The sequence below is a fragment of the Cavia porcellus genome, unplaced genomic scaffold (assembly GCF_034190915.1).
Source record: "Cavia porcellus strain 051 isolate PalLab524CR breed Dunkin Hartley unplaced genomic scaffold, mCavPor4.1 scaffold_2, whole genome shotgun sequence".
In the NCBI taxonomy this organism is placed as follows: domain Eukaryota; kingdom Metazoa; phylum Chordata; class Mammalia; order Rodentia; family Caviidae; genus Cavia; species Cavia porcellus.
In genome coordinates this window covers 37,139,428-37,153,969 of record NW_026947485.1, presented here as the reverse complement: position 1 = coordinate 37,153,969, position 14,542 = coordinate 37,139,428, and the positions used below count along the sequence as shown (strand labels likewise).

The 14,542-nt window shown below is 33.4% G+C and overlaps 1 protein-coding gene across 6 annotated transcripts in view; it reads left to right on the top strand.

Moving 5' to 3' along the window:
• Mkln1 (muskelin 1) overlaps positions 1-14,338 on the top strand; it is a 317,153-nt gene extending 302,815 nt beyond the window's left edge. For 5 of the 6 annotated variants that reach the window (XM_063234205.1, XM_063234200.1, XM_063234188.1 and 2 more), the window contains 2 exons: positions 6,721-6,775; positions 13,987-14,338. In XM_063234205.1, coding sequence (XP_063090275.1) covers positions 6,721-6,775; positions 13,987-14,108 — 177 coding nt within the window. In that variant the 3' untranslated portion in view covers positions 14,109-14,338. Of the gene's footprint in view, positions 1-6,720; positions 6,776-12,917; positions 13,921-13,986 lie in introns of those variants that run through there. The other variant, XM_063234191.1, reaches the window with a different exon arrangement.
• The last annotated feature ends 204 nt before the right edge of the window (positions 14,339-14,542 follow it).

Below are 14,542 nucleotides of genomic sequence, written 5' to 3'. Positions count from 1 at the left end.
GTTTTGTCATTTCTGCCTTTTCCAAGCCATTTTTGTTCATCTAGCACATCTGAATAACAGTCTGCTTTGTCTTTCACTCATAGAATTGGTGCCGATGGTACACGGTTCTGTTCCTTATACCCATTTCCCTCGTTGCTGTTGCTTTTCTTTGGCTTTGTAATAGCAATATCAAACAGTACTTTGCTTTGCTTTTTTTTTTTTCATTCACCACATTGGTCCAAACAGTGCTCTTCTGTCTTTAGCACTGACATTTAGCATTTCCTTTAGCATTTTAGATTTAATGTTAGATCACTTTAAGACACCTGGTTAGGGCTGGGGATTTAGCTCAGCGGCATAAGCACCTGCCTTGCAAGCAGGCGGTCGTGAGTTCGATCCCCGGTACCGATAAAAATGAAAAAGACAAAAAAAAAAAAACTTTATTAAGACACCTGGTTCATTATACTTCAGAAACAATAGAGGCTACATGACCTCAGCACCAAAAAAGGTTCTTGATCATTTCCTTCTGTGAAATTAAGTCCCACTTCTCTCACTCAGTGTTGATTGCAACCTGTTACTAGTTTAGAGAATCAGTGGAACACCCTTTAGGTTCCAAAATGACCTTGAGTGGAGACAATTAATTGTTTCGTTTTTCTCGAGACTCCAGTCAATTCATGATACTGTTGAAAATACAAGAAATTATTGTAATTATACCAAAAAACAACATATGTCATTTAAGCTTTTATGGCTTACAACTCTACATAATGTGAAGTTCATTAGTGTTTTGGTGGAAATACTTTGAGAATTAAGAGATTTCCTTTTGATTTCTCTATAACTTATATAAAATGGCTGTAATTGGGCATTGTTGTTTTCTCCTTATTTTATGAACCAAAACAAAAGAATTTCATAGTAAATAATTGCTGTGGGAGCTGTACACAGGCCAGAGAAAAGTTTGTTTTAAGCTAGTAGAAAAAATCAGGAAAGGAAGCTCTCGAGTTCAAACAGAACCATTTAAAAATTTTGTCTCTAGAACAGCAGAGTGGTGCAGCAGAAGTGTGCTGGGCCCAAAAATTTCTTCTCTGGTTTTTATTTTTTAAATAGTAAAATTTTGTTATTATATGCTGTGGGCTTCCATTCCCTTTCCTAAAAGCTTAATCATGTAAGAGTAGTGTTAGCCCTAGAAATTAGTTAAATAACATTGTGTTTGTTAGTATCAGAATAGCCTCAAAAGTTCTCTTTCAAAAAGCATACCTCTTACCCAGAGATTTTCCTCTGTCTGCATCTATAACAAAAACTAAACAATACTTTTGATATTGATAATTACTGATTTGCAGGATTATTGTTTTGTTTAAAATGTGAGCAGATTTAACTTTTAAATTTTTATTCTAATAATTAATCTATTTTTAGTAAAGAAATCCCTGAATGACAGTTAAAGCATATATACTTAGAGTATTTGGCAGTGAGGTAAATATATCTTCTCTTTCCTTAAAGGAAATGATTCTACTTGTTGAGAAAGGCCTTACAGCTATTCCTTTTCTATAATAATTTGTTTTTGTTCTACGTGTTATGTTTTACAAATTTTTCATTTAAATGACTTTATTAGTAACTAAAAGCATTTTTTAGATTTTGAATGTGTGGTTACTATCATGATAGTGATGATTGACTACTAACTAAATATATATACATGCTTACATACAAAAAAAAAAAAAGATAACCTTGGTTCTTTGCTTCTTCTGTATTCCAGATCATGGGTTCCGAGTTGGTGATGACCTTGTAGTAAACTTTATAAAATGATATGTTTTTCTAGGAAAGGGCTGAGAAAGATCCCAAAATTGTGTCTACTATTTGGAGTACTCTATAAGAACATTGCTTTTGCATAGTTTCCAAAGTACCAGTATTGATCAATAGCTATGTATGAATTCCCTACAATGTGCAAGGCGTCCTAGGCATAAAAGATATGTTAGCAAACCAAACAAGATCCCTGCCCAAAAGATGCTTACAACTTGGTGGGAGCAATATTAAGTAATAAACAATAAATAAGTTATATAGTACATTAGAATTTGGTAAATACTGTGAAAACAAAGTAATAAGAGAAAAGGAGGTAAGTATAGGGATTGAGACTTGGACTGTCAGTTTTAAAAGGATAATCATAAGAAACTTCAATTTGAATTGAGATTTGCATAAAGATCTGAAGGGTCTGAGGAATCATACAAGGAGATAATTTGGTGAAGATTATTCCTGCCGAAGGGAGGGCTAGAACAAAAACCCTATGTTAACCCTATGTTACATGGCTCAATAGAGTGGTAAGGAAACCATGGTAAATGAAATAGAGTTTATAAGGGCAAGAGAAGTCAGAGGTAAGATCAGAGAGTTAAATGTAGGTGTTAGGAGAACAGGTTGTGAATAACTTCATGAGGCAGAAGACTTTGGCTTTTACCTTGAATGAATAAGGGGTCAGTTCAGGATATTATAGAGAAGAGTGATTATGATATGATCTTCTCTGTATTTTAATTGGATAACCATAAGTGGTAAAGATAGAACTAAGATTTTTATGGTAAATTGAATGTATCACTTAAAGGACTTACAAGTCTTTGACCTAAAAATCTGGAAGGGTTCACTATCAGCTGAAATGAAAAGGCTGTGTGGAGCTATTTGTGGCAAGGGGTGGGCATAGGTTGAGATGTCTGTGAAGCAACCAACTTCAGTTGTTGAGGTAGCAGTTGACTATGTCAATTCAGATTTTATATCCAGGTCTGCAATATTATTTGGGCATTTGTTAAAATCATACACCTTGTGTATCAAATCTGCATGTTAAAATAAGTTTTCTACCTGTCTTTCTTTATACAGAAAAATAGTTTGCCTTTCACCTTAGGAGTTAAAGAGAGGAGCAAATTGAACTCCAAATAAGTACATAAAAAATTAGCAAAACAAGAAACAAATACTATAATGTAGAAACTGTTAAAGTGAAACATCAATTGTTTGAGATGGTATATAAAATTAATAATCCTCTTGCAAGAGTAAGAAAAAAAGTAAAACATAAAATATCAGCTTGGCAAAAGAAAAAAGTGGAATCACACTACAGATCCTGCATATATTAGAAGAGAAACCGAGATACTATGAACAACTTAGCAAACTCAGGAATTTGATGCAATGCATAAATTCTTTAAAAGGATACAGTTTATCCACACTGACAAAACAGATAGATAATTTTAAGGTCCTCCATAAGTATGGCAGGGGGTGAATTTGTAAATAAAAACTTTCCAACAAAGAAAATTTCACTTTTAGAGGACATATTTTGCCAGCTATTTAAGGAAGGAAGGAAGGAAAAAGAATTAACCAGTTTTACTTAGGCTTTCAGAAATCAGAGGATGATAAGAAAATTCTTAAATTATTTTATGAAGCCCTTTTAACTCTGCTCTAAAATATTAGCAAACACATTACAAGCAGAAAATCATAGACTAAGAATACTTTTCAGGAACATAGATACAAAAGTATTACAAAGGTTTTATCCAACTGAATCCAGCAATGTATTAGAATATTAATATATCTTGACCAAATGGAGGAGAATCCTAGGAGTACTTGGTAAGTTTAACATTTGAAAATCAGTGTAATTCACCATATAAAGAGAATGGGAAAAAAAACATAGATCATTTTCATAAGTAAAGAAAAGCATCTAATAAAGTTCAAATTCATTGATAAAAATTCTTAGTTAACTAGGAATTAAACTTAAATCTAAACTTAAATTTGAGAAACTAAATCTCAGGCAACTGTGAAAAACTGAGGAACATACTAAAATGTAAAACATTAACCTTTTCCCCTTAATAACAAGGGGAACTAGGGATTTAGCTCAGCAGCATAAGCGCCTGCCTTGAAAAGCAGGCAGTCGTGAGTTTGATCCCTGGTACCGATAAAAAGGAAAAAGACAAAAAAAAAAAAAAAAAGATTTTAACAAGGAAAAGATATATGCTGTCAAGATTACTTTCAGCACGTACCAGTCATCCTAGTTTATGCAGTAAGGTAAGAAAAACAAATAAGGTGAATATAGATTAAAAGGGAAAAAATACTTGTGTTTGTAGATGACATCGTTGTGTACATAGTAAACTCAGGAGTCTACAAAATAATATTTTATTGTAAGTGCACTCAACAAGGTTACAGAATACAAAGTCAGCTTGTGAGGCGGGGCAAAGATCCTAAATACTTTTATTCTAGCAGTATAATGAAACTGAAAACTTAAACTGGACTTGGTGGCACATATCTGTAATCCCAGCTAGTCAGGAAGCTGAGACAGTAGGAGTGTAAGGTCAAGGCCAGCCTGGGCAATTAGCAATGCCTGTCTTAAAGAGAAACAACCGGTATTATTAAAGACTTGAGATGTAGGTCAGTGATAATTTACATGTTTGTGGCTCTGGGTTTAATCCCCGGTATTGCAAACAAAAACATAATAAAATTTTTAAATATAATGCTTATATTAGCACCAAAAAATACCAAGTTATATAGTCATAAGTCTGTGGAGGAAATTAAAAACCTGGGGCTAGGGATTTAGCTCAGTGGATAAGCGCCTGCCTTGCAAGCGCGCAGTCATGAGTTCAATCCCCGGTACCAAAAAAAAAAAAAAAGAAATTAAAAACCTAAATGTAGAGAAATATTTATGGATTGAAAGACTGAAAATCATTTAAAGTTGCCTATTCGTTCTAAGTTGGTTGTTAGTTTAATCCCTGTCAATATTTTGGCAAGTCTTTTTTTATTGTCATTGTTAAGGACATAGACAGACTGATTTTAAAATTTATGTAGAACTGCAAAAGCTCCTCTAGGAGCCAAAATGATTTTGAAAAAAAAAAAAAAATTGGGAGATTTTATGCTACCTGATGTTAGTACTCCATATAAACCAATCCTGGGAATGTGGACAATGGATCAATAGAACAAACTAGAATAAAAAAAAATCCCACATATATATGATCAATTGGTTTTTGACCAGGTTGCCACGTCCAGTGGAGAAAGAAAAATTTTTAACAAAGGATGTTAAATAACTGGAAATCTCAATCTCTATTTTAACTGTTGACATAAAAATTGAGATAACAGATCAATACAAAACAGTAAATATTGGAAATAAAATATCTTTATAACTTGGGGATAGCCAAAGACTTCTTGGACATGACACAAAAGACACTTAATGATAAAAGAAAAGACTTGAGTCTGGTGCTCACCTGTAATCCCAGCACTCTGGGAAGCTGAGACAAGAGGATCTCAAGTTGGAGCACAGCCTGGGCGGTTTACCAACTTAGCAAGATGTTATCTCAAAATGAAAAAATAAAAAGGGGCTGGGAATGTAGCTCAGTGTGAAGGCTTTGGATTCAGTCCTTAGTACTGCAAAAAAGAAACAAAAGAAAAAACTTGATAAATTGGTCTTCAACAAAATTAAAACTTTTATTCACTAAATGATGTTATTAAGAAAGTAAATAGGTAAACCACAAACTAACAGTATTTGCAGTAAATACATCGTTAGAAAATTGAAGCCTAGAGTATATGAACAACATCGTATTTTCCTGGATCATTTACCCTTCCTTTTCCCAACTTTCAATTAGTTGGATAGCTCTAGGATATTTGTGCCATTTCTGACCTTCAAAAACCTGTTAATCAGTGTTTAACAAAAATAGTGTGATTAGCACTTGAAATTTTAAGTTGCAGAGATGGATATGAACTTGCTTTACTTGTTTGGATAGGCATTTCCCCTGATGTTTCATTTAAAAACCATTCTTACTCTAAGTTTCTTTTTTTCCAGCATCCTCATTCAGAATAAATAGAATTATCCTAAATTTTTTATTAGTTTATCAAATTGCTATTGTTGCAGTAATTGTGTCTTGCACTATTTTGTCTTTGTTCAGTTATTTAAACCCTTAATTGTGTAGCCTGGGAATCTAATCAGGGTTTAAAATACTATTTCCATTAAAAAGGACCGTTGAAGCCAGATGTGGTGGTATATGCCTTTAATCCCAGCATTAGAGAGGCTAACGTAAGAGATTGCAAGTTTAGGCCAGCCTGGGCTGCATAGCAAGAACCTGTCTCAAAAGGGAGTAGAGGTACTTTCAGTGGTAAAAATATATTTATCCATGACTGGGATCCAATTGTACTTTGTACTTTGGGAATGGCCTGTATGTACTGTTTTCACACAGTTGGATTTACATCACAGAAACATCAGGTATTTTACATAGACATGCTTTTTTTAAAAAATTATGAATGTATTATACTAAAAATTTGGTGACACTCTCTGGGGTACCAATCTATCCATATGGATAGATTGATAGAATCCAAAGTGAGTGATTTTATTTTTTGTTGTACTAATCCTTTTGTTCCTTAGTACATACTTTAGTAAACTTTGAAGAATAATTTCTGGACTTTGTCAGTTATTTTTGAAAACAGTAACACTCTAATTTTTAAAAGCCAATATATTCTTTTTTCTTCTTCTTCTTTTAATTTTTTTTTTCTTTGTTTTTTCCAGTACTGGGGACCAGACTCACGACCGCCTGCTTGCAAGGCAGGTGCTTATGCCGCTGAGCTAAATTCCCAACCCCTAAAAAGCCAGTATATTCTTAATCTAAATGTATTTTTGTCAGTATTTGGTTGAATGAACCTATACAACATATGTGAAGCAACATACAGAGGCTAAGACTGTAAATGGTCAAAGTTATAGAAACTGCATTTCTTAAACATGCTAGCCATCTAATTTGTTGCTATTTTTCTTTACAGTTCCAGCTTCTAGCTTCTGCTCTGTTCAAATCTGGTTCAGACTTTACAGCTTTAGGTAAGTATGCCAGTGTTATCTCTCCAGTTAGGTGCCCTGGCATTTGAAAGGTTGGTTTTTAGTTTCTTTTAAATGAAACATCAGGAATAAATAAATACAATGAAACATCAGGATGGCATCCATCCAAACAAGTGGAACGAGTGCAAAAATAGTATGTAGCATTATGACAGCTTGCTAACAGCTGAGTCTCCAACACTGGTTAACAATTCGTGGCCAAGTTTGGGATTCCTGTTATAGCAGTTGTTGCATTAAGATGTGAATACATGGCAGTAGGGGCATGGTCAAAATAAATTAACCCCGCTTTGGAATTCTGTTTCTATTACTTATATATTGTGAGATTATACTTGATTAAATGTTTTTTCTAAGCGAAGTCTTCGTGGTAAGGTGCCAGCCCTGCTGCTGGCTAATTTTAAAAGTAATTTGGGAGTAGGAGTAGGGCTCATTTCTAGAGCATGCATAAAGGCCTGGCTTTAATTCCAAACACTACAAGAAAAGAAAGAAGAAGAATGAACAAGTTACTTAACCTGTCAATTCATAAGAGTACTTACCTAAATTGTTGAAAGATGTGAAATAGTGATGGAAACCACTTAGCACAATAAAATGTTTAGAAATGCTTTATTTGGGATGTTATTATTAGTATGATTATTATTATCATCATCTGCCTTTACAGTATAATAAGTAGATTGGGGTCAGGAATAAATTCAACCTGTATGCTAATTTTAATAATGAAGAATTTGATATATTTATAAACAAGACATAATTTTCATAGTTTAATACCTATTTAGAGTTCCTAGTTCTTGCTCTCATTCATTTTCTGTAAGACTTACTTTTTACTATTAACAATTAGAATTGAAATAAAATGGGTTACTTATCAAACTTTTCATTGTATAGATGACTTTTTTTTAGCCCCAGGACGCCCCTCCAAATTAATCTAATTTATACCAACCTCTGAGAATTAAATAAAAGTGCTTATTACTGTTATCTGTAATATTTAAGAGAATCAGAAAATTGAGAAGTAATTTATAGACAGTGACATTATTGGAAAAATGAGTGATTTTGGAGATAAATAACCTCAAGGGGTCTTTATTTTAGTGTTTCTTGTGGTTAGAGGCACCTTTGAGATTGAAGTGAGTCATTTTGTTAATTTTAAGAGCTGCATTTTCTAGACAGCATTGAAGCAACGTATGTAATAGCTCACCTTGGAAAATACAGTCTGTAGACTATGTACCTTTTTTTAGTCTTCACACCTTCCTTTAGAAGTTTATAGTCCAAATATTATATGAAATTACAAATTCAGACAACTTTATAAAACATTTTATGCCTAAAATACAATGTTTTTGGTACTCTGTTGATATTGTAAATAGAAGTCTTCAGCATTTCACAGCATTTGCTTATGCCCTTTTAACTTTTTATGTTTGCTGTATCCTTCAAACTTAAGATCTCAGCAAGATACTTTTCTTTTATTGCCTATCTGTAGTCCACATGTTTATAGTGGCTCTTCATATGAAAAGGTTAGTATTAGAAATAGGAAACACCGTTTCTAAGATGATAGTGTGTAATGTATTAACTGGTGATAGCTTACTGTTTTTTTTTTCTTTTGTAGTTCTGAATTACTTGTATTGTACCCTTATACTGTTTTGTTTTGTTCTGCTTTTTTTTCTCTTTTTCCTTTTAAATAAATAAAAAAAAAGAAATAGGAAATACTGATTTAAAAAAAAAAAAAAACCCCTCATGTTCTGAGGAAATGGGGAAATTGCTCTATTTCTCCTTTACGACAGATAGGAAAAGCCAGCTAAGCTCTGTGTTGATAACACATTCTTACAGATTATTTTTTACAGCAGTCATTGTTTTCAGTCAAAATGTTAGTGATATAGAAATAGCTAGTTAATCCTATTTTTGATGGGACCAGATGTTATTCTAAGCATTTTTCATGTCATACTTCATTTAATCCTCACTACTTAATGATCCCTTTTTGTGTATGAAAACTGGGATGCAAAGAGGCTAAAGTACCTTGCCCAGAAATAGTGCTAGTGTGTGATAAAACCATGGTTCAAACCTTGTCACTATGGCTTCTGAGTTCTATACTGGCTCTCACAGAGTTTAACATTTTCCACGTCTCTGAGGATAAGTTCCTCATTCCATTTTATAGTGAAAATACAATGAGAGAAATGTAGTGATTAGAAATAAGGGTTTATAATTAGTATTATCTTTTTGTCCTACATCTGCTATTTATGTCATTGTGTTACTATGTTCCCACCCCTTTTTATTAAGTGGTTTTTAAAAATTTACTACAAAACTTAAGATTCTCCTTAAAGGACTTGTCTCAGTCTACCCCCTACCTTCAAATTTAATCACACCTGGTACACACATCACTGTATAAAGGGACATATAGACACAATTGATTCTCATAGTTCAAAATAATTACATTTGGGCTGGGGATTTAGCTCAGTGGCATAAGCGCCTGCCTTGCAAGCAGGCAGTCGTGAGTTCGATCCCTGGTACCGATAAAAAGAAAAAAGACAAAAAAAAAAAAATAAAATAAAAATAAAAAAAAATAAAAAAATAAAATAATTACATTTGTAAAGTCATGAGGAAAGCCAGGTGTGTTGGCACACGCTATGCTGCCAGCACTCGGGAGGCTGAGGCAGGAAGATCACCATGAGTTCAAATAAGCAAGTTCAAGGCCTGCTGGGCTACTTAGTGAGACACTGCCTCACTTAGATGGATAGGTAAGTAGTAGATAGGTGACAGATAGATAGATAGATAGATAGATAATAAGGTCATGAAGAACTTTGAATTATAATCGCAGCATTATTGCTCCTCTGAGAAAGAGGTTTCTGTTAGACTCTTCAAAATATATTTTTCGGCAGATCAATATAGAATCTTCACTTATAAGTATTTCTGTTTAAAGATTCCTTATTTAATATATACTATTGTTTCATTAACATTGAACTCATGGTCAGCAGTACCATAACTCATACCTGAATGAAGCTTACCATGTAAATACATGAAAATTTTCTGTAAAGCACATCGTGGCTTTCCTACAGTTGGAAGCACTCGACACTTGGCCAATTTAAATAGTAAAGTCACCGAAACACAAAAATGTGGAAAATATGGCACTAAACAGAATAGTATAAGAGCTGAAATAAGGCATAGATCCTCACATAGTTTAACCTTGGATGATATGGCTTGAAACTATTTCTACAAAACTATATGAGATCTTTTGTATTAACTGAAGTGATACTACTTATTAATCCAAAACAGGGATGTACCATAACTTAACCACTCATCTAATGATAAGTTTCAATTTCCTTCTTGGTAAATAATAAAAATAAAATGTACTTTTGAGGATCAGATAGCACATTGCTCTATAATTTGAATACTCAACAAGTAAAAATTGATGGACTCAATATGGGCATGGGTTCACATTCTGTGTCTTCCCTCACTAGTTGTGAGACCTTATTAAAATACTAACTCTAAGTCATCTGAAAATGGATTTTATGCACCTTATTATTTTTGTGGCAGTATAATGGGGATTTAGCTCAGCAGCATAAGCCCCTGCCTTGCAAGTGTGCGGTCATGAGTTTGATCCCCGGTACCGATAATTAAAAAAAAAAAAAAAGACACATTGCTGTTGATCCCCCTCAAAATACTTTCCCTCACCTCAGATACACTTAGCCCATTATTCTTGCCAGTTTCTGAAGCAGTTCTTTAAGTCCTGTTTCATGAGTGTGTTCATGAGGCATGATAAAAACATACATATGGTGATTGCTACCATCAGTGGAAAGATGGGCTTATAAAAGTGTTACAGTGTGTTGCTACTTTCACTGCACATGAGACCATGCAACTAACTTCTGGCTCTTCCCCAAAGCCAAAATGACCATAAAGGTAAATATTTTTAATTGATTCAACTTCACTAGAGCAATTTTAAGTATGAAAGAAGACTTCTAGCACTGCTTGAGAATGTGGCAAAAAATGTGACTGTAAGTGTATTTGAAGCAAGAGAGAAGGGTATTTTGAGAGGATTTAATGACAATATGTCTTCTGTAATTTTTAAAAGATCAAACATACACTATTTTTCAATCATGCTTTGTAGAAGAAATAGCTTGCACAGAGTAGAAAGTAAAGGTTTCCCTGCCTTTTAAGTCATATGATCTCATGAAAATGCTATTATTTCATTGGAATATGTCATAGAAATTCACTCTCTTCTCTTAAAAATATAATGTATCCTGCAGTTTTACAAATTTAGTGTAAAATAATAAAACAAGATAAAAACCATATAGTTAAATATGCTTTTTAAAGTTACACGTATTTATCAAATTAGTCACACAATCACCCAGTACAAAAACAAAGAAGTAAGCCTTTTTATTACAATACTTAAAACTGTATCCTGTCTGAGAAGTACACTCTAAAGAGCATGAAAGTACAGAAATCTTATTTTTGCTGGTGTAATATAAGTGTAGTAATTCTAGGGCTCTTTTTGGGTATATTTTGAGTTGAGCAAATGAATAAATATTATAATGTTGCTGAGAGTCAAGGTATTCCTAGTGGAAGAAAGGGAAGCGAAATGGGATAAAAAAGAATCCTGTGAGCCTCTTTAAAAAAAAAAAAAACAATTATCAATAAAAGCATGAATTGATGATTTTGTAAAAAAATATATGTGTTAAGCCTACAAATGATGGCACCAAGATCAGCATAGTTGATCTTGGGTTTCTAAATATAATTTGCCACCAAAAGGAATGAGGGCTGTTAGGAGAAATGCCTGACTCCAGAACTATGCAAGGGTGAATTTGGAAATCTTCCTGTATCAGAAAAGTAAGGGCATTTGCCTAAATTGATGGGCAATTTCCAGAAGACACAGAAGCCAACTCTAGAGGCCAAATCTGGAACAATATGAGTCTCAAAATGAGTGATGATAGTATTGAGTATAATGTTAAGCAGCAGGAGAACTCATGAATATATATTGACCCAAACAAATAAGTAATATGGAGAGAACAGACAAGAAGCTCTTTATAATAAATATTGACTAACAACTGTAGAAGAAATTGTAGAATTAGAAAGTCACCATAATATAAATAATAATTATTTCAGAAAGAATCATTGGTATTAGTAATCATTGGGAAATAAGATATTTGTGTAATATCAAACCAGCGCTTAATCCAGTTAATTAAAAAGAACAACTTTACATTGGAGAAATTTGTAATATACCAGTTTAAACACATGATCAAAGTTAATGTCACTGGTATTGACAAATTACCATGTATGCTCGAAGAAGAATACAAAGGTTTCCTTTAGTATTTTGGCTAAAACAAGCTAAAGCATCTGATCATGAAAAATGAATCATAGAACCCAAATTTAACATAATACTTGTAACTTCTCTGTATTCTTGAGAAATATGTGTCATAAAAGACGGAGAGGCTAAGGAACTATTTCAGATTAAAGAGACCTGAAACTAAATATAGGGCTAGGAATGTAGCTCAGTGGTAGAGTGTTTGGCTAGCATGCACAGCGCTCTGCATTCAATCCCCAGTACCCCCCCAACAAACTATGTAGAATTCATAATCTTTAATTGGATTTTAAATTTGTGGAGAAAATGACAATAGACAAGATTATTAGGGCATCAGTGTTAAATTCTCTGAACTTAGTATACAGTGGTTGTATAAGTGGCTGTTCTTGTTCTTATCTGAAATGTGCTCAAGAATTTAGGGGGAAGATGTATAAAATTTATTCTTAAGTAGTTTTACAAAATTTTTCTAAGTTATAAACACACACGTAAGAATCAGTGTATCTGCAAAATGTTAACAGCAGATGAATCTTAAGTGAAGAACACATCCAAGTATTCACTGTACTCTTGAAACTTGTCTGTTGATTTGAAAGTTTTCAAATGAAAAAAACAATTTGGAAAATTTTAAAAACATAATGTAGAAAAAAGATTATAATCTCACCATTCAGAGATAAGCTTTGTTAACTTTTTGGAGTATTTCCTTCCGTACATTTCTATGATGTCATTGTAGGTTTTGATAAAAGCTTAGCTCAAAGGAAGAAACATTTTCCCCTCAAACGTAAGACAATAATAATAAAAAAATTTTAAGAATAAAAAGGAATGTACCATTCTTGAGATAGTTTTTTTTTTTTCTTCCAGGAAACTGGTATTATTGGCAGTGTTACGTTCTATTCCTACTCTTCACAAGATTAAAACAGATTGGGCCTAAAACTGTATTCTGAGTTGAATGGAAATCAGACTGATTTGAAGCAGTCCTCATTGACCCATCCTGGCATCTATAACTCTTTATAGCTCTAGTTCTGTTTCTGATGGTACTCTGCAGTGGTCGCATGTCTCAGCTAGCCATTTCAACACAGAAAAATCACATATTTTGTCATTTAAGTATCTCATTTGTAAAAAATCTGAAGCACCGAAAATCAGTGTACCAGATGACTGAAAGAAGGGGGCATCTTATTGAATGTTGTGTTGGGTAGTAGAAACTTGAAAATTAAACTTTTACCAGAGGTTAAAAAAGAAGTATCTTTAGAGTAACAGTCTCCACCTTCTAATAATGTCATCTACTTTCTTTATCTGAAAAAAAAATAGTTCATTTTACATCCTTACATTACCAGCAGAGAGCCTGATATGTAGTACTGTACCATGGCATTTATTATGGTACCATGGTACTCTTCTATATACTGTTGGTTTCTTTCAGTCACTTCACTGAGTTCTCTGATAGTACTTCTAGCTCTCAAAGCTCTCTAAAAGTCGTTTTCATTTTGATTTTATTTTTATTATCAAAATATTCGGTGAATCAGAAACATTAAAAGGTAAGAAGAAAAGGACTAAAATTTCTTTAATGGACTAACAGAGGAAAAAACTTTATAAGGAATCGAAATCAGTATTAGTTACTAAAGTGCCAGTCTTTCTCCTAGATACTTGACATATAATTGCATTTAATCACAATGATCTTATAAACAGGATTATCACACATTTACAGCGGCAGAAACAGAAGTGCTGAAAGCTGCTTAGCAAAGCTGATAATACCTAAGTCCACAGTACTCCCAAGTTGTAGAATAGGGATCGTATTGACAGAGTCTGTCTGGTTTTGAAGCTTGATTTTTTTTTTCCCCATTAAACATTTGCTGCTGGTTTGAACTAATTTTTCTATTATGTGTTGAGTTTTAATCACAGTGGATGAGTTTGTTTGTTCTGTCTTCTTCACCAGGCTTTTCGGATGTGGATCACACCTATGCTCAAAGAACTCAGCTCTTTGACACCCTAGTAAATTTCTTTCCTGACAGCATGACTCCTCCTAAAGGCAACCTGGTAGACCTCATCACACTGTAACTGAAGAGTCACTGGCCACACAAGTGGTGAACAGGTGTCACTTTCAGTGTTTGGATTGCAATTCTGTTGACTGAAGTAAAGCTGCAGTGATTGAGGACTGGCACCAGTGTGGACGGGATCTTTACCATCACAAGTTTTAACCCTCTTCCTTCATACCTGACCTCAAACCCATTCTCATCTTATTCCTAAATTAGGCTAATAAAGTGAAATTGGTATTCTTTCCATTTAAATATATATTTTTCTTTAATTTTTAAGAGTTAATGAGTATAAAAGAAAAAAATTGAGCAGTTTATCTTTTTCTAATTTTTCATTTCTTTTAAATTGGAAGAACAGCACTACCAATAGACTCAGTGCTACAAGAATTTGGAGTTTTGGTGCTGGGTTGTTTTGCCTTTATTTCCTCTTTCTTCCCTTCCACTTTACCTCACATCGAC